Source organism: Martes martes (assembly GCF_963455335.1).
Source record: "Martes martes genome assembly, chromosome: 4".
Taxonomy (NCBI): domain Eukaryota; kingdom Metazoa; phylum Chordata; class Mammalia; order Carnivora; family Mustelidae; genus Martes; species Martes martes.
Genome location: NC_137891.1, coordinates 97,736,130 through 97,757,520, shown reverse-complemented (window position 1 = coordinate 97,757,520; position 21,391 = coordinate 97,736,130). Strand labels below are relative to the sequence as shown.

At 34.6% G+C, this 21,391-nt stretch overlaps 1 protein-coding gene across 5 annotated transcripts in view; it reads left to right on the top strand.

Moving 5' to 3' along the window:
- The window catches only part of CEPT1 (choline/ethanolamine phosphotransferase 1), a 37,209-nt gene that overhangs the window by 3,897 nt on the left and 11,921 nt on the right, over nt 1-21,391 (top strand). For 4 of the 5 annotated variants that reach the window (XM_080801607.1, XM_080801604.1, XM_080801606.1 and 1 more), the window contains exons 2-5: nt 2,777-3,185; nt 8,858-9,005; nt 10,394-10,535; nt 16,370-16,454. In XM_080801607.1, coding sequence (XP_080657733.1) covers nt 2,847-3,185; nt 8,858-9,005; nt 10,394-10,535; nt 16,370-16,454 — 714 coding nt within the window. In that variant the 5' untranslated portion in view covers nt 2,777-2,846. The remainder of the gene's footprint in view (nt 1-2,776; nt 3,186-8,857; nt 9,006-10,393; nt 10,536-16,369; nt 16,455-21,391) is intronic. The other variant, XM_080801605.1, reaches the window with a different exon arrangement.

Here is a 21,391-nt window from a genome sequence, read left to right as displayed (position 1 = left end):
GAAAAGGACATTTTCTCTTCACCCTTTTCAGCATAGGCCTGACTAGGTAAAAAATCTCAAGTGGCTAGAATAATTTTTATACTCTTTGCTTCTCCATTCCATATTCCCATCCCACATCGCGTTTCCCTTTTTCTTCATAAAGTTCACTCTTCCTATAATAGTCACCTACCCTGTTGCACTCCTTTGAGATATGCTTGCTTTTCCTTTGCTGAAATTCAAAAGCTCCTCTTTTTTCCTGAGGTGGTTTGAATTGCAATAGCCCCTGGGTCTCAGATGTAATCAGATGAAGAAGAGTGGAGATGGACTTGTAGCAGTGACAACAACCTCTGTGTCTATGTCTATAGGCATGTATTGAAAGCAAAGTGGGTAACTGTAGGTTGGGCGACATGTACCTGAATTTATATTTGCAATCTTGTTGCTAGTAGCTTCACAGAGACAATGTTGCCAAATTGAAATAGTTAAAAACTCACTGGCTTTTTTTCATGTATGAATTAAGTAATGGCTGGATCTATTAAGGTTTGTCAAACTGTAGACTTTTCTAAGAGAGAATTAAAAGGTAAAAAAAAAAAAAAAAAAAAATCTAGGTCAGAGGGGGAAAACACTCAGAAGGAAGCTATCAGTTTATCATATAATCCTGCCAAATGCTCAAACTTAAAACCATTAGGATCAGTTGCTTGTAGTTGTTTAGTGCCAAAAGGAGGCCAACACCCTCAATATGTCACTTCATTTTTACAGTAGGATAATGGAATACTACAGTAATAAAGTATAAATTGAGATGAATAAACTTTTTATTCCCACGTTTAAGTTGAATTCTGTAAAAGCTGATTTATTATAGCTCACCAAATGTGAAGCTGTGTCATTTAATTTAACTACAGAAAATTTGACTCCTATAAAATTAAGTTTTGGGTTGTTATGTCTGTCACTTTCTCTAAAATGATTTTGTAACCAGTTGTTTGACATTAATCAGTTGTTTTGTGATACAGTTGAGTGTGTGGCAGAATTCTTTGAAATAATTTGCCTTGGTTTGAAAATTATTTCAATATTTTTATCTCACACTTTAGGTAAATTGTGGCACTGGTGATTCTTTTAAGATTTTTGAAAATTTATTTAAGGCAGTTGATGATTAAAAAACTGTTTTCTGAACCAATTATTGAGACACATGATAGAGATTTTGGTTGTCACTCTAGATCCTTGGTGACACTGAAACTTTGGAACTTGATGTGTATTGGAATAAAGAGAAGTAGTCTTAGGCATGTTTGATACCAGGTCCATTGTTGAAATGTCCTACTTCCTGTATCACATTCTGTATTCCCATAGTGGAACATTTCTGGGAATTTCATATTGCGTGCTGCATAGCTTTCTACCAGAATATCGAAGTACACCTCTCTTGGTTTGATGCCACTACCCTTTCAGTTCTGTTGAGATGATTCCTTCCCCCGCCTCTTAATCCTCTTATGGCTTCTCTTTCTTCTGCTCCATAACCGAGTTTCCCACAAGTTCTTATTATTTTCCTTTTTTCTTTCTACTTAATCCCTTTAAGAACCTTTCTTTCAAAAACAAACAAAAAAGCAATAGACTTTAGCATCCAGAGTTGATAACTTGAAATTTTCATCTCTTGCTTAAACTCCAGGTGTTTGATCTTGTCTAAAACATACCTACTTAAAATCTACTTTTATGTCTTTCTAACCTCTATCCCCAGATCTCCTTCCATCACCCTCCAAGCCAAAATAACTGGTTTTGTTTCCTAACTTCTCTTTTTTAGTCTCGTGATTTGTGTTTTCTTCTCCTTCTCCTTTCATATCTAATTCCTAAGTGCTTTCCCTTGATTCTCGTTCTACATAGAAATTACTTATAGATTTGACTGTCTTTCACATTTCCATTTTTACCACCCTCTTCTAGGCACTCACCACTTCAAACATTTGAAGTCACTGTACTAATTTTTGAGTATTATCACTACATTTTGCATGCAGTCTGATGAATATATATAACTACAGTCTGATGAATATATATAACTACCCTTTAATCTTGAAAATATTCTTGTCATTTTCTTATGTTGCTTAGTAATTTATAATGATGTTATCGGGTGCCTGGGTGTCTCAGTCGTTAAGTGGCTGCCTTCCACTCGGGTCATGATCCCAGGGTCCTGGGATCAAGGCCCACATCGGGCTCCCTGCTAGGTGGGAAGCCAGCTTCTCCCTCTCCTGCACCCTTGGCTTGTATTCCCTCTCTCTGTGTGTCTCTCTCTGTCAAATAAATAAATAAAATCTTTTTTAAAAAATGTGAAATGTTTGAAGCGTTAGTGTGTAGTAAGTGCCCAATGTTAGCTGTTAACATTAAATTAAAATCTGATTTAAGACCCCTGTTATTCAAGTCATTCCTCTCATATTAATACTGATTTGCTAGCTATCTTTGGGGATGTCTGTGGACCTCAGTGTCATATATGTGAAATGACTAGGTCATTTCTAAAATTTGTTCCATTATATTACTGAAATCAGTGTGAGATAGGAAAAAAAAGACAAGAGCTTTGAAGTCAGACAAGCTATAAGGTATCAAGAAGCATATTACTATTAAAATCCCTTAATATTTTTCACCCGAGGGGGAAGTTATAGGACTTCTTTTGGCTTACACCATTAATAAGAACAAGAACTAAAAGCAGATCCCTGGTGTTCTGATCTGTTTGATACATATTACTGCTACCAGTTTGTTTTCTTTTTAATTTACTGTGGACATTGATATAAATAGTGGCTGACAGGTGTGTCTTTTTCTCTTTTTTCAGGTAAAGACCAGCTTCAAAAAAGTCGTGAAACAAGATAAATTATTCTCTTCAAATAAGACAGCCAAGATCCATGAGTGGGCATCGATCAACGAGGAAACGATGTGGAGATTCTCACCCGGAGTCCCCTGTGGGCTTCGGGCATATGAGTACTCCAGGGTGTGTATTAAATAAATTGTTTCAGTTACCTACACCACCATTATCAAGACACCAACTAAAGCGGTTAGAAGAACACAGATATCAGAGTGCCGGACGGTCCCTGCTGGAGCCCTTAATGCAAGGTTATTGGGAATGGCTAGTTGGAAGAGTTCCCTCCTGGATTGCCCCAAATCTCATCACCATCATTGGATTATCAATAAACATCTGTACTACCATTTTGTTAGTCTTCTACTGTCCCACAGCTACAGAGCAGGTAAGATGGATTTCTTAACAGTTATGAGCACTTGTTATATATACAAAACTCTGTACTTGGGATTTTTAGGTTATTTTAGCTAAAGATAAGATGATTCGACAATTGTTTATCAACTGTTTTAAAATATTTTATCACACATACTATTAATAAAGGTTATAACTACAGTCTGCTTTATACCCTCTGTTTATGAAAATCAGAAGCAAAAGGTACAGTCTGATTCTAGTAGGTAAATTAATGTTATCAGGGATTAACATGTTAAGATAGTCCTTTTAAAATCAGTAAATCTCAACACAAAGTTTTTAAAAATGACTGAATTTTTAAAAAAATTTTAATAGCTGAATGAAATCTTAGAAAAGTTTAAAATGACCAGAGAGAAAAAGTAGTGAGATGGCACAGCTGTAAATCAGTTTTATCAAAAGTGGTTTCCTCTCCATTCCTGTAAGAATTGCTTGAATATCCCTTTTCTCCTCCTATAAATATTTGTGACTGATAGACCTCAGGTATATCTATGTTATACTAACAAAGCAAAGGCATACAAGAAAAAGTCAATAGAATGCAGTTCCTGTTCTGTATTATGCAACAGCTGCTGTTAAGAAGGGGAGTAGTTATTGCTGACAAAGACTTTCTTCCTGGGCCACCTTAAGTAAAAGTCTCTACTGCTGGTCCCTCTTTTACCCTCTGTACCCGTTACTTAAAACCAAAACTGAAACTAGAACTGTTCATCAGAAAAAGTAAATTGATGTTTATCTCTTTGGTTTTAAAATTTCCTTGATAAAAAGGGAGCTAAACAGTAAGGTAAATGGAAGAAAATCAGAAACATTTATTGTGCCTTTATTAATCCAAGTGATCAGTCCCAGGTAACCAAGAAGATAGAAGGTGATCCTCAACTAAAAGGGTCAGAGGTGACTCTGAATCATAAGAAATCGTAATGGTCACAATAGTCCTTATCTTGTTTTAAGCTGGAAGTAATCATTTAAGTAGTCTTTTCAGATGATTTGTTCTTTGTGATAAAATTATCGCCATCCAACTCTCTATTCCTTTTGGTTATCATCAATTCATTTGTTTCCACATAGTGCCCTTAAAGTAAATAGCTATTGAACGTCACAGTTACCTCTAAAACACGTGGGCTTTTTTGTTGTTGTTTTCTTCCAGATGTTCATTTCTTCCTCACCTTGAATACTTTTAATTCCTTTTTTACTATACAAATCCCGTCCATACAGATTGTATGAATATATTTCTAATTTTTATCATTTTCTTAACTATCTTCCTTTATATCAATCAGGAAACTTAAAAACCAGTGTGATTGTTTAAATGTGTCCTGGGATTCTTTATCACATGTCATTTGGACTATTTTATCTGTGGCTTATTTGAGGACCTGATAGCCACTTCAGAGGAACTTGGTCCAGATCACACACATCCTTAGAGATACAGCAGAACAACAGGAAGGTGTGTTGATTCCAAAGGAAGTTTTTCCCACAATCTTAAGCTATTTCCATGATGGGGATCAGGGATTGAGAGCAAGTTCAAAGGTAGCTCAGCCACTTAGGTTATTTATTGAATACCCCAGAGTGTACCAGGTACCATGTTCCCTGTAATACTTTTCTTTAGCCTCTGTGCTTAAGTGATTTGGAATTTTTAGAGTAATCCTTGAATTAGTTTAAATCTTTGAAGAAACTTCCAGAATGGGAACTATTCTAATCACAGAGAACTTCTTAGAATTGCTGCTAGGAGGAATCAAGGTAGAACATAACTGAGCCACTGTTTCGTGCTCTGCTAGGGAAGGTAGTGTCCCACAAAGGCTATGCCTGGATGCTTTATAGCTGCACAGTAGAAATCCTAGTTAGGCTTTAGATCACAGTGCATTAAAATAGTCATAGCTGTCTTCCATGATATGTTCTTATTATCTCTGTGATCTTCAGTAAATTATGTGAATTTTCTAAGGCACAGTTTACTTATCCTTTGAAATTTTGTTTTGTAGTATTAAGAGAAATAAAATTATCCATTTAGAGTGCCTAACATACAAAGCTCAATAAATGGTTATTATTTCATTGGTCAAGAACATTAAGTATGTAACATGTTCTTCCCTACAACCTTCCTCTTATTCCTGATTTCCTCTAAAAATACATATATATGGAATCACAAATTATGTAAGTCCTTATTGAATTTCTTATTTTTTTAAAAAATTACTGTTTTGGAGTCAAAGAGTTCCATAAGTTTATTACCCAGGGACATTCTCATTCATTTTAGGTCTAATTCCTTTGGGCCTTGTCCCAGTGGGTGAATATTAAATTTCATGTCTCCAGGTATTGTGAAGTTTCCATATATTTTTTATGTTACTGATATTTTCTTAAATAGTTTCAGATACCAGTCTTTCTCCTAGAAAAGAATGTCATCGTAATGGTTTCAGCGGAGTTTGCCATTCTTCTTAGAAAATATAGTAGATAAGAAAGGAAAATCAGCCCTTATTTTTCATATTTCTAAGATAGAAATGTAGACTTAGCCCTTTTTTTATGGATATCAAAATGTCCTCAGGATCTGTTTCTGAGACTAAGTATTTAAATCTCATCAGCTAGTAGCTTTGGTCTTAGTTTCATAAGTTAATTTGGAATTTATCTTGCAGTTTGTTAATGTTACATATGTTTGACTTACCTTTACCATGTAAGATAGATGAAAGAAATTGGTGTTAGCTATCTTATACACAGGAAAACCAGAATTGAGCTATGTGCTGTTACCAATAGGAGCTCCCATCAAGTTTAAATAAAACTTTTTGGAATATGATCATACAGAGTTTTTTGTATTAACATTCATTTGTTACTGTTTTATATTGCTATAATTAATGGTTTTGATCTAACTTGCTAAGAAATTTCTTAGATTTTTTCCTTTTAATATACAAGATTGGAAAGAAAATTAAAGTGGCACATTGTGCATAATCTTATTGCCCAGTTAACTCCTACTGACATTGAAAAAGAAAGGGGAAACATTACATAGTTGGAAAAATTCAAACAGAATGGTATAAAAAAAAGTAAAATCTTTTTTACCTGACTTTTCTTTACACTCTTACCTCTAATTCCTCTTTTTGTACATAATGTAAACAAGTTTTTGATATGTCCTCCCAGGGAAAAAAAAAGAAAAAAACATTCTTGCTCAGTATATGTACACATTTGTATGTATGTAAACCCCACAGTTCTATTTCAAAAGCTCCCTAAAACCATGTTTCTTAGAATTTTTTCACCTGAGTTGACTCATATGAGAACATCTCTGCAAGATTTTGCAAGTCAGTTCATTGCCTGATTGTGATAAGATTATTTTCCTATGCTAATTGTTCTCCTCCTACCTGTCAGGGTGTGATGGTTTTCTGAATGATAAATGTGTCCTTTATTGATTTAGTGTATCTTTCAGGCTCTTAAACCAGCTGAGACCACTGCTTATTCCTGAATGAGAAAGCTTTCTTCTTCTTCTTCTTCTTCTTCTTCTTCTTTCTTCTTTCTTCTTTCTTCTTTCTTCTTCCTTCTTCCTTCTTCCTTCTTCCTCCTTCTTCCTCCTCCTCCTTCTTCTTCTTCTTCTTCTTCTTCTTCTTCTTCTTCTTCTTCTTCCTTCCTTCCTTCCTTCTTCTTCTTTCTTCTTCTTTCTTCTTTCTTCTTCTCTTCTTCTTCTTCTTTTTTTTTTTTTTTAAGATTTTGCTTATTTATTTGAGAGAGAGACAGGGAGTGCCCGTGCACAAGTAGGCAGAGAGCAGTATGCAGAGGGAGAGGGAGAAGTAGGCTCCCACTGAGCAGAGGAGCCCAATGCGGGACTAGATCCCAGAACCCTGGGATCATGACCTAAGCCAAAGGCAGACACTTAACCAACTGAGCTACCCAGGATCCACGAGAAAGCTTGCTTCCTAAAACAATTCTGAGTTGTAAAAGAATGGGAACAATGAAGAAATATATAAATATTAGTTTTAGTATTCTGCAGATTCACAGGAGGAAAAAATGATCCGAAGACACAAGACTTTGCTTTCTCTTACATATATGTAATTACTTTTTTACCATTTCCTAGGATTGTGTGTATACTGATGGTTGAAGTTGTCTCTGTTTCAAACTAACACTTTGCCCCCATTAAAATCCAGAGTTTAGACCCCAAGAAGTCCCTAGCTTTCTAGTCCTATTAAGCAGTACTGTCCAATAGAAATTTCGGTGATGGTTGTGTTATGTTCTGTCTGTGTCTTTGTGGTCTGGTGTGGTACACAGAGCCACATCTGACTGTTGAGCGCTTGAAATGTGCCTAGTGTCGCTGAGGAACGGAGTCTTTAGTTTTATTTAATTTTAGTGAATCTACACTAAAATAACTAATCCAAATATATCTAATAATCTAAACTGAAAATAAAATAATAAAAAAATGTATCTAATAATCTAAACTAAAATGACTAATCGTTACTGTGTAGGATAGAGCAGCTCTAGAGGGTTACTAGATTCCTTTAGGAGCAAGAAGTAGTAGACTCAAAGTCTAGAAGGTGGGGTTCTTAGTCACTTGAGATTTATCAGTACAGTGAGCTTGCACATAAAGTATGATTACACAATCACAGTGACTGCTTTCAGGGCTTGTAACTCTGGTTTATGCTATGGTCCTTTTGACAGCTTCAGTGTTCTAAAACATGAGACTTTAAGAAAATGTTTAAGAGAAGATCCTTACCTTTAATACTGAGAACTAAATAGGATTTTGAGAGAAACTTCTTTGCAATGCAGAATATAAATATTATTTGCAGCTCTGAGTAGTTTTAATATGCTGCTGTGAGCATTTAACACTCAGCTTAACTTGATAACCAGTATCTGAGAAAATACCTTGTGATTATAGAAATTTTTTCCTGGCTTGGGCATCAGAAAATAGTGAAAAGTGATATAAAACACTCTTCTACATTCCTAAAAAGATGTCAAATAGAAGCTCTCCTTTTTTAACACAACATTTAAATCTAGTATTAGTGGTTCAATTTCTGTCTGGGAAAAGGGAAATTGTTCCTTGAAAATGTGTCCAAAAATGTTTGAAAAATAATGTTCTAAGCACTCTGTATACTAACTAGATCATCATTTTCCTAGTGTTATTCCAGGAAGAGGTTGAAGAGGTGTGTTGAAAAATAGGTTACATGCTCAAATAAATTTGGAAAATGGCAGCATATCGTGTCCCCCTTCTTGAATATTCACAGTGTGTATTAGCAGAATTAAGGGCTGGAAGAAGTCCTCCGGTAGAGGTCTGTTTTAACATTGTTTGATCCAGTGTTTCCCATGTGAGCTTAGCATGGAATTCATATTCTTCACATAAGACCTGTAAACATCTTGAAAGATACGATTTGGAAACAACTATACTAGATTATTTTTTAGTTGACTCTTAGAGTCTAAATGTAAGGAGGAATGTTATGGAGGTCATCTAGTGTGATCTCTTATATAATCTACATAGTAGTAGTTATCCAGCATCTGCTTGAGCACCCCTACAAAGCAAAGAATTTGATTCTTTTACAGTTCCGATTGTCCCAAAAAGTTTTCCATTACATAGCCCTGGGATTCTCTCCCATATCTTCCAACCAGCAGTTCTTCTCTGGAGAGTAAAGATAAAATATCTGTGAGTAAAAATATATCAGCAAAACATAGTAACGAATGTCTTTATAACTCTTGTGTTTCTGATTTTTTGTTTCACAGGCTCCTCTGTGGGCATATATTGCTTGTGCATGTGGCCTTTTCATTTACCAGTCTTTGGACGCTATAGATGGGAAACAGGCAAGAAGAACCAATAGCAGTTCTCCTTTAGGAGAACTTTTTGATCATGGTTGTGATTCACTATCAACAGGTATTGTTGATTTTTTTAAATGTTAATGATTAATAGTGATAAAATTAATGTGAAAAAAATATTGGAATAAATAAGAGGTTCATGATGTTTTGGTAGTTATCAGAATAAGTGATTTATATCTACTTTTAATGTTTTCAAAAGACTATAAATACAGTTAATATTTGTTCATTATTGGCTGTAAAGGGAAATTTAGAAATTATGTTCTCCTTTAGGAGAACTTTTTGATCATGGTTGTGATTCACTGTCAACAGGTATTGTTGATTTTTTTAAATGTTAATGATTAATAGTGATAAAATTAATGTGAAAAAAATATTGGAATAAATAAGAGGTTTATGATATTTTGGTAGTTATCAGAATAAGTGATTTATATCTACTTTTAATGTTTTCAAAAGACTATAAATACAGTTAATATTTGTTCATTATTGGCTGTAAGGGGAAATTTAGAAATTATGTTAATTTCTACTGAAGTAATTTTTAAACCTAAGTAGTATTCTTTTGGCACCTCTTGTTTTTAAAATCTTAGGGCATAATGGTCATCATCAAAACTCTCATAAATTATAGATGAGTACAATAGTGGGAGACTAGGAAATTCATGGTCTTTATATTTAAATGGATATTCCATGGACATTTAAGATTAGGTTGTAGACTTGGAGTAGCTATGAATCTAAAAAAAGTCGGTCCTGGGGCACCCGGGTGGCTCAGTGGGTTAAAGCCTCTGCCTTCAGCTCAGGTCATGATCTCAGGGTCCTGGGATCGAGCCCCACATCGGGCTCTCTGCTCAGCGGAGAGCCTGCTTCTACTTCTCTCTGCCTGCCTCTCTGTCTACTTGTGATCTTTCTCTCTGTCAAATAAACAAATAAAATCTTTTTTAAAAAAGTCCTTTTGTGAATTATGTAGGCCTTTAGGTTTTTTCGGGGTTTTTTTTGTTTTCAACAGTTACATAGTGTTTACTCTGTATCAGGCACTATTTGAAATCCCTTATAATACTGATATATTTTATCTGGTCATTATCATCGTGTTACAAATGAGGAAACTAAGGTACAGGGGGTGGTTTTCTTTTTCTTTTTGTTTTTGTTTTTTTTAACTCTGGTCTGTAAATTTTTACTGTTCATTAGTATCACTATTACTGAGTTGGGAGAATACTCCAAAAATGCTCAGGTATTTTAATTGTTTTTGAGACCTTTGGTTCCAGTATGTGGTGTAGTGAAAGAAGAAATTGAAATTATGGGGTAAAAGATTACATCCTGCTTTTCTAGTACCTTAGATAACCGAGAGAAAATTGTACATTCATAGCTTGTCTTCTTTTTGCCTCATCTAACATCATTCCTGGCTCAGTTAATGTTGATTTTTCAGATTATTCAGTTTTTATTGTGATCTTTCTCTTGCAGTTTTCGTGGTTCTTGGAACTTGTATTGCAGTGCAGCTGGGGACAAATCCTGACTGGATGTTTTTTTGTTGTTTTGCTGGGACATTCATGTTCTATTGTGCACACTGGCAGACATATGTTTCTGGAACATTGCGATTTGGAATGTAAGTAACACTTAACGGTAATTTTTTGTTTGTTTCCTCTTTCAGATATGGTGAATGTTGCTTTTAGGTATTTCAATATTAGGAATGATCAAAGCACAATTTTAGCTTAACAAATAAAAGGAATTTAAAATCCACTATTATAGCTGCCTAATGGTCTGTTGTTCCATCATACTGCCTAAAAGGAACTATTAGAACCTCCCAGCCAGTTTTTTAAAAATAATATGAAAAGCAGGAGTCCCTCCTCACTCATACCCACTTATTTTTCCCTCAGATAAATTCACTGTATTTTTCCTATTATTCCCCGTAACTCTGTTTTATTTTGACACATGAAAATGTCTTTTCAGCAAAAATAAGATAGTTTATGAGAGCAAATAGCAACTCTCATCTCTAAATATCATAGTTTAATTAAATTTTATTCTTTCCATATTCTTTATGACTCTATAAAAATCTAAGCTGTTGATAATTCAGCTGACATGACATACCATGTAGATTATTACCACCAACAAAATGCCCAAGAACTTAAAAAATGAAATAGCAAACTGCTTTCAAACTTCAAAATGAATGGTTCCTACCTGGTGATCAGTACTTTTCTATAAATATTAATGAGTAAACTAGTCTTGGAATGAGGTGAAGGATGGAATTCATCAACCGGTGTTTAATTAAGTATCACAGATCCTGTTTACACTGCTCAAGTTAGTCTTATTTTTTTCTTGGTGTAGGATTAAAAGACAAAGAACTTGAGAAAAGACTAAATACTTCATGAAATATCCAAATAAAAATCTCTGATTGCAAATGATAGAACATCTTAACCTAGTCTCTTTAAGATGAATCATTAATGGATATTTAAATTTTAGATCCCACATAAACTTAGTTTCTAGGTCTTGTAAGAGCTAGAATGCACAGAAATTCAGCTGTTCTTACAAGTTTAGTTCAAATGATTTTTGTTAAACTTATTTAAATAGAACTTAAGATATTCTTGACTTACAGCAGTAACAATAATTATTAATATTTTGGATATTAACTAAAAGGTATGTCCTGGAGGCTTAGAAAACATTTTTAAGGCCCATCTTAAGGTAATAATACCCTTCGTGACAATAGCGGATATGTGTGTCCAGTTGAAAATTATATGCCTCTGTGTTCTTTAGCAGTTTATAAAATGATCAGTGCTCAGAAAATACTATGGATTTCTGATAGAAAAACAGTAATTGAAAATATTATGTACAGATGTTTGTTCTCAATGTTTTTTTTATAGCCTTTATCTCAGTAATGTTTTCATAGCATTTCTCTGCGATGGTGAAACCACAAAATATATTAGACTTCTAAGAACATGTGGTTCACCCTTTAGTTTTTAGTGATGTTACTGTTTTCAAAAATAGCAGAATTTATAGTACCTGGATTTGATATAGTTTGTTTCAGTGGTTATTATCTCATAGTTAACTTTCAAACCCTTATTTTGAAAGCTTATTGATCATCAGCTTAGAAATTCTGATTAATAATCAGAAAGATAATGATCTTTCCCTTTCAAGTAAAGCAGCGCCAACCGTGTGGTACGGAACTGAAGGAAGGAGGACGAAGGAACCATGAAAGTAGGGGGAGAATATTGTTTTTTTAGGAGCAATTTGATATCACATCTTTCTATTTGCCAGTCCTGGAATGTCCCTTGTGGTGTATTCCTTTAATTAAATATGTATTTGGAGAACTATGAGCAGTTCTGTCTTAACAGCAGTTAAATCATAAGATGCTTGTAGGGCAGTAGCAGGAGATAAAGTTGGAGAAGATCCAAAGAATCAAGGACTTCTGTGTCCTGCCAAGAAATATGGGCTTTTGTTCTGAATCTGTGGGGAGCCTTAGTAGGACCTAACCCAGGGAAATGACAAAACGACAGTTTGGAAAGAACAGGCTGGCAGTATTTGGAGGGTGAATTAGAGTGAGCTGTGACAGAGGTAAGGAGACCCTTAGGAGTCATCAGCATCATTAATGTGAGGAATGCTGATGCCTGAGCTAGTGCAATGACAGCACAATCAGAGAGAAAGTCACAGGTTGGAGAGAGGCTTAAGAGGTAGAAACTGCAGGACCTCATCTCTATCTGCATATGGGGAATGAATGAGGGAGCAGGGACTGAAGTAACTCCAATTCCCCTCCATGGGTGGTTGGATGGAAGGTGGAGAAAGGCCCTATCGGCAGAAGCAGCAATTTGAAAGGGAGAGTTCCACCTAGAATGTGTATCTGAGGGATTTTAGACATCCAAATAGAATGAAAATAGCTTAGAAAACTTAGAAAGCAAGCCTAGAAAGAAGCCTATGAAAATTATTGAACAGTCAGAGGAGGAGGCATACCAGAATAAAAAGCCAGAGATTTCAAAAGAGAACAATGCTAAATGTTGCCAAGACTCAGAATGAGGACAGAAAATTGTACACTGAATTTGGCAGTGTGAGGCCATCCAGAGGTGTTTCTCTGTAGCAGACAGGGTAAAAGCCAGATTGTAGGGGATGACAAGTGAAGAGAATAAATAAGCACACGTTAATACAGGTGACTTACAAAATGTATGGCTGTGGTGATATGAAGGAGCAAGGCATCTGTTAGAAGATAAAATATAGGCTCAAAGGAAGGAGGGTTTTGTATTTATGCAGAAGAAATTGACTAGAGAAGAGATTGAAGATATTTGGGGAAAAAAGAGAGATGGATACATGGAGCTAGATTGTTGAAAATGCAGGACCAGAGTTTAGGGTAACAGGCAGAAGGGCTAGATGGGAGGACACTCTCCCCCTGAGACTCTCATGCTTCCTTGTGATGAAAATATGTATAGAAATATTGGGGACAGTTTGAATTTAATGTCTCAATTTAAATTACATATTACTATTACAAGGAATTGATTTTCATTTGGAAAATTTGAATACAATTTTCTGAAATCCTATATTCATATTTAAGCTGCACTATTTCTTTTTTAAAGTAAAAGCAGTTCTCAACAGTCAGAATGTGCTGTGAGTACTTATTTAAGGAGATAGTTATCAAAATAGCAGTGTAATGGCATATGGAATAATAGCAATATTCCTGAAGAATTTTTTTTAAATGCCATTTTAGATTTCATGTTCTTTTCAAGAACAAAGAGAATAGGCAGATGTATAATAGGCTAAATATTGAAGTGAAGTTTATATGTGTGGAGTAGAAAGTCCAAATTTTATTTTATTTAATTAGAAAATGGTAAGATAAACTCTGAAATGGAATTTGACTAAAGAAGTTTTTTTTAATTCCTTGCTTTTTCTTACTCCTTTTTTGGAGAAAAGTGAAAACAGCTTTAGGTACCTTAGGAGTTTTAAAGTATTTTTATTTTAATTGTTTTATTTTGATGTTTACACACAAGTGAAAAAGATCACAAGGATTTCTTTTTTATATATAACCAATATAGGTTGTTGTGTGTTTAATAACCACATACTGTATTTGCCAAATAAGAGATTTTTGTTTTTCTTAGTCTCCTAATATCACAATTTTTAGTTACTATTAAGTTTGCTTATAGTATCTTGACTAAAAATAGGCTCCATAGTTTAATTCATCTATAAGTAATTTCCTTTCAAAGTCAGATATTATGAGAAGGCCAATGTGATTGGATACATTATCCCTGAAATTATGAGCTAAATCTTTCAGCACTTTGCTCTGATCACAGCTGAAAACTGCCTTTTACAGAGAATATTATTACCTTTCACATCTAGACAGACCCTTGTCCTCACAGTCCTTCTGGACTGAGCTAGTACAGATCTGACTTAGATGAGAATTGCTCATTGGGACCTTTCTAGGTCTAGCTGAGCCCGTTAGGATTTTCACTAGCCTGAATTTGAAAGACTGGGGAGGAACTAGAACTTCACAGAAGGAACAAGTGGGTGGAAGAAAATAAGAATTATGAGTTGAAGCTCATTTGTAAATATTTGTAAAATATTTCTTAAAATGTTTATGGATTATATTAAATGGAAGAGAACATGTTTCCTCTCTTAAGGCTTAAACCCTGTATATCTAGACATTTTAAAATCAATAATTTCTACATATATATATACAGAATCATTTTTGTAAATTAAATTTTTAGAAACTCTAAACAATCTCTAATAAAACTATTTATGCGAAGTACTGGACTTAAAAAAATCCTCCACCCTGAAAAGTAGAATTCTTACTTAAATTATCATTGTGGGGGGAGCATGGGGGAGTGGGGAGGATACTCTTTTCACAAGACAAAAAAATTATAATGAATTGAACTAGATCACTATATCTTGCCTCAAGTGTTATCTCCAAATTATTGTCTGTATATCAGCTTGGGCAAGGCCTATAACTTTAATTTCCTAATTTGTAAATCAGAGTTTTGTATTTGATGGTATCTAAGGTTCCTTCTGTGAGTCTATTAATTTCACAGATGTTGTTTCCAATGTACTTATTACGTATAACAGGCAGAGTATTTATTACATTTTTCAGTTCATGCTTCTAATGTTTCACATTTACATTAGCTAATAACTCTGCTACCACATTTATTTCTGAATTTTTCTTTTCTAGTTGAATGAGAAAAGTCAATAGGCTATGGTCCACTGGTAGTCTGGCAAATCCAGTTCATTTCTTTCCCAAGAAACCTCTAAAGAATAAATATTTGCAGATATCCTATTAATTAAAAACTGTTCATGTTATAATCCAAACTGTCTGTTATTGTATGATCCACTTTTTATGGATTAAGAATTAGGAAACTTCCTACTGAATGCCTGTATAGGGTATTTTTATCTTTAAAAGTTAAAGATTTATCACATAAACTGAGAAGTATCAGAGATTTTCCTTTCAGATTTTAGTTTCCCTGTGTATTTTTTTGTTGCTGTTGGTAATGAGTCAGTCATTAGGACTGTGCTCATTTTAATTTTATTAAGTTGTTAAAGAACATATCTTAAAACACCTATTTATATTAACCTAAAGCCTAGATTGCAGTTTGGACTCTTGGACCATCAGGTAAAATCATAGACCAGTTTCTGTCTTTTTTAGCATTCCTCAGCCCTTAATTTTGATGATATGATTTTGATTTGAAGCCTGTTCCATACCACTAGTCTTTTTCTGTCACCATCTATGTTCCAAAACTTCATTTGTGATTGAATTGGATGTTTTACTTATTTTTACCACTAATAAACTAATCCAATATAGTAAAGAGTTATAATGCTGGTTGGAATTAAGGGAAGAGAAAGAGGGAAAAGGATAAAATTCTGGACTAGAGATTATTAGGAAACAAGACAAGGAATTGACCAGTTTGATTGGGTTCTAATTGTATCCGAAGTAGTCACAGTTTCTCCTTGCCTTTTCCATATACATATGCTAATTCTACTGAGATTAGCACAGGTAGGAGTATGATGAGATGTGGGGCAGTGGAGGGGATAGATTCGTGGTTCTTCAAACACATAGATGACTGTGCACTGGAGCTTCTGGAAAACATTCCTCTCCAGAGAAGTCTGGGTAGGTTCTGCCACGGACGGGACCTGTGTTAAAGATAGTGTGATTATTTGGCAAGTAGTATTCACTACTTAGGTAATTAAGAGTTGACTCTGTCTTTAGTTCTGGTGTTACCAGCTCCCTATTAACAAATCATTTATTCAGTTTGTTACAGTTAGAATTTTTAAACTTTTCTACTATTTTGGTTTGGGTAAGAAATATACATGTTTGCATAAGGATAGTAATAGTAACTGTATAAATTGTATCATTGAATCTTTACATGTTGTTATATGGGTAATGCTACCTTCTAAATCTGTTTTTGCTACTTGTAAGGCTCTTTGGCAAAAGCTCTGAGTAAAGTTATTTTGAAATGTTTGTTTCCTTATGCATAGATTCGATGTTACAGAGTCCCAGATCATAATTATAATATGCCAGCTTCTCACAGGAACCCTGGGACCTTGGTTCTGGAACTTCACGGTAACTGCTAGAATATTCATGCTGTCCAATGAACAGTGGCGTGAACTCAATAAAGACAGCACCTTTGTCATGCACAGAGTAATTGAAATGTAAAAAATAAAAAGCCTTCTGGTGGTATTTCACAGACAAATAGGTTAATAGAAAATAATTTTAATATATATAGGGCAATAAAAATCCACCCTATTAAAATTTTTTGAAAATAATATTTCTGGTGATTTGATGTAAAAAAATTCTCTCTCACCTACTATACCTAATACAATTTTTGCTCTATGTAATTTTTTTTAAAACAGATACCTTTCCACCATTAAATAGATTTTTTTTTTGATATTTATATTTTGAAAACAGAATAAAGCAAGCAGAGTTTCCCTTTAGATAAGTAAGTTGAGGGGACTCTTGTCAGTAGTAGGAGAGATTCTGTGTATTCTCTTAAATCCTTTAGAATATGTTCTTTAAGAATCTAGTACCACTTCTGCTTCTGTTTTCAGTGATCTTCATTTTTTAGAAAATTAATGCTTGAAGCTATTCTCATTTCTATTTGTATCGTTTATTGTTTTCTTCTCTTAGTTGTGCTTTTAAAACTAGTGTCCTTTGCTTTTCATGTTACTTTAGCCATCTTTTGAATACCCTCCTTTTTCAGGTTTGGTTTGTTTTTAATAAACACGTATTTCCTTAGTTAATGCTGAGTGAATAACCTCTCCTTTCCCTCTCATATTAGAATTATAATTTTGACCTTATGAATTCTAAAAGTTCAGAAAGATTTATTAGAAAATGGTTTCCTAGTAGAATAGCCAAGAATCCTTCATATTTCAGTATGAAAGGTTTATTCACAAGAAAAATGGAGCTTAAATTCCATTTATTTTGCATTCATGGAGCATTGGAGAACTGTTCGTGTGGACACCTACAGATCGTTCTAGCAATACAAGGCTGCATTAGGTTTCCTATATTGAATCCCCATGCCCAAAAATGTTCCAGTAATGTGGTAGAAATAGTTAAAGTCTAGTAGCAGAATTCTTTTCTTTTTTTTTTTTTTTTTTTTTTTTTTATTTATTTTAAGATTTTTTATTTATTTAACAGACAGATCACAAGTAGGCAGAGAGGCAGGCAGAGAGAGAAGGGAGGAAGCAGGCTCCCTGCTGAGCAGAGAGCCCGATACGGGGCTCGACCCCAGGACCTTGGGATCATGACCTGAGCCGAAGGCAGCGGCTTTAACCCACTGAGCCACCCAGGCGCCCCGCAGAATTCTTTTCTGAAAAGTATCTTGTAACATTGTAAATCCATTTAATCAGTGGCGGTAATGACGTCTTTGGGGACAGATTAATAATGAGGAATAGTTTACATCCCCCCCCCCCCCAAATAAGCTTAGAATTTGGAAAATACTGAGAAGTACTCTGGGCATGATTTAGAAGCAAAACAAAAAGCCATTTTTATTTGAATTCACAATATATTTGCATAATTATTTGTGGGAGTCCTTCCTAGGGTGGAATAATGTGCATAGTTCAGAATGTGTCACTGTTTAGCACCCCTCTGCCCATAACCTGTCTTCTGGTACTTTCTTCAAAGACCTGAAACTTTACACTCACTGCAATTGTCTAGATTTATAATTTTTGATGGCTCATTTATGATTACTATTAGTTATACTCACCAAAGGTCTTTTTTCCCAGTGTTCTTAGTGAAAATACTCAGAGTATTGACCATATTACTTTCACCTTGTTTGTTTCTGATAACAAAGTACCTGTATTTATAAAGCCTTCCTATTAAAATGTTTCTAGAAACTAATACATTTTAATTTTAACATCCTGAAAAATCTTTTGGAAATACATTCTTTTATCAATTGCTAAGTTGCACAGATTTGCTTTTAATATTTGTTGCTTTGATTTGATCATTGAAATGAGACTGTCATATGTTTCTTTGTGGGTTTTTCTTTTCTTTTCTTTTCTGTCTTGTCTTTTTTTTTTTTTTTTTTTTTACAAAGTTCGGGGGGGAAATAAGCTTAAGAAAGAGTTAGTTCATTATATTTTGTTTCCAGTTAATTTATTAACATTTAAACTTCCTATTCTATTGTTTTTGTTTTCTACCAATTTAAGGAAAGTTGTGTTAGTATGTAAGAAGCATCATCCTATGTGGGCTCCTTAGTGATAAAAAGTTAAAAACTTAGGACAGATTTTACCCCAATTGATAGCAAACTAAAGAGTTTTAGCACTGTCATAGGTACAAAACTTCCAATTTCTTGGAAAAGTCAGTTAACCTGTGTGACTGAATTTCCTCATCTATAAAATGGTGGCTACCTCCTGGGATAGTTGTGAAGATTAAGAGTCAAAATGTAATGTGTTATCTGTAGTGCCTGGTGTATAGTGTTTGTTACCACTATTATTATATTAATTTTAAGACCTTTGTTAGTAATTCCCAAAAGTTTCCAGATTTCTTCCAGAATTCATTGTGCTAAGAAGAGTAGGTCCATGATCCCTTCCCTTAACTCTATCAACATTATTACTAAAGAGGTGAGAGGACTCTCCTAATTCTTCCATTTCCAAGGGTCTGCTGTCCCCTTAAATGTGAGACCTGAATTTTAGTTCCTCTTAGAGGGCTGACTATGTTTTAGCCTTTGGGTGTTTTTGTCTTCCTATTCAAAAACCACTGGATGGATTACTGTTGTTTGTGGTTTTTAGTCTTCTCAAATAATCGAAAGATCCATGTAATAATTCATGTGGTAGATAATACGGTTTTAAATAATTCAGCTTATCTCAAAAATAGATGCTTAGACTTTCTCTGTATGTACCACTTGATTTTAAAATATAGTTATCATTCACTTGTCTGGTTAATGTTACTTAACATTTAGCTTGCCATGCCCAGTTTGTCCGTTATCAAGGGTAGGAAGCAAAATATTGGAAGGGAGTATGATCAATTTCTAGACCACTCTTCATTGCAGTCTACCAAGATTTCACTCCACCCATGCTGTTTCTGGTATAATAAGTGTTCTGGTTATGTATAAGCTCCCTAGAACTTCAGATCCATTTATAGATACTTGCAAATCTGTAGTTAATAACAATCTAATTCTTGAATTGGATTCCAGACACCCTCAGTGAATGTCTTTTCAAACAAAATTCTTCTTTTTAAATAATAAATAGCTCACAAGTCAAGTCATACAAATCTGGGGTTGTTTGATGTTATGAATTTAACCCTAGTGCATATTCTGTGTTAACCAAGGTAATAGCCAACCCAAATTATAACACAATTATATTTACTTACTATGTGTGGTTTAACAAACAAATTATGTTTGCAGGTTAGCTGCAAATAGATCTTTGAATGCATATGTTACATGTACAAGAAAAATAAACATGTCTTATTTCTGATATTAGAGTGAAAATACATAAAACATTCTAGGAAAAGATGGTTAACATGCTTACCAACTTTCACAGAATGTCAGTTAGATCCCTTTACATCCCTCAGTTATTTCTGAGTCTTGTTGGGATTCAAACCAAATGCATTTGTTAGGTATCTCACTAAACACTGAAAAATAAAAAACTCAAAATAAGAATTTTCTTCGTAATTAGTTAACTTAGGTAGTTTGGGGTTGTTACACCCCTGAGTCACATTTTAAACCTGTAATTCTGATGTAATAACTGATCTAGGCTGCCTTTCTGTTGGGATGAAGGCCCCATGAGTTCTTCTGTCCAACTAGAGAGTTTCTGTTCCCTGGTTAGAAGTTAAAATTACTCATATTCATTTAAGATACCTTGATCTCTTTACCTCTTCATCAATAGACCATTGAGACGTTGTTCAGAGTGTTGGGCCCAGGGGATTTATTATGAATATTCTAAGTTATTTTGAGTGCCACATTAGAGCCTCCCCACCAGAAGAATGAGGGAGCTTAGTCTCCACAACTGACTTGCTTCTTTCCCTTTGTCTTCTGTGGCAGCTATCAGTAATCAGAATGTTGCTTATTGCTGGCTTGTGGTAGCAATTTAGTTGGGTTTTACATAGCAATTGGGGAAGTTCCTTTTGTACTTTGATAACCTGTGCTAAAATAAAGTGGAAATAAGAAATTATTTAAAGCAGTACCATTCAGGATATTCAAATACCTTCATGGTTACAGAAAGTTAAGTATATTATCATCAGATTTTCCCCCTCAGAAACTTTTAGGTTGTGGAAATCTAATGCTGTAGAGACCTGTTTTCCCATAGGTCTTGTAAATGAAATCACTCTGGTGTTTTGGATGCTGTTGTACCATATATTCTTTGTATCTTGAAGGGCTTATTTTTGGTATAGTTATGGAGGAGGATTTTTTTGTTTGTTTTTTGAGTAGTCCCAACATTTGGGAATTTTATCACCTATGTTATTATTCTGAAAATAATAATAAGGAAGTGACTACAGAAATGCCAGATTCCTGCCTTTCCTTAACAGTCTTCCTTCAGGATAACTGTCTGTCTTCCCCAGCCGAGAGGAGTGAAATGAGCCCTATCCAAATATATGTTACAATAAGTTCAGCCCACACTAAGAGACTTCTTAGTGGAAAGGTGGGAAGGTGAACTGCCACATAACCAGCTCTTTCCTTAATAGAATCATTGACTTTTTTGTTCATTGTTAATAGCTTCTGCCTCCTGTCCCCTAAGCTTACTCAGTTCCTGCCTCTGGGGATGGCCTCTTACTGCACCTTTTTGATTGACAGTCACGATTAGAGCCACACCTCCAGGAGTGGTGATAGGCAGTTCTCATGATTCAGAGCAGGAGGGGCTCATCCAGGAGTACTGAGTATTCCTCTAAATCAGATAAGCAAACAGGAAAAAATATTCTTAACTACCTACAACTGGTAAGTAAGCTTTCCTGAGCTCTCCCTCCTAACATTAAGGCATTGTTGATCTAAATACAATGACAGTATCTGGATGGGTTTGAAAATTCTATCTTCCAAAATTTCCAAACAAGCTAATCCATAAAATTTT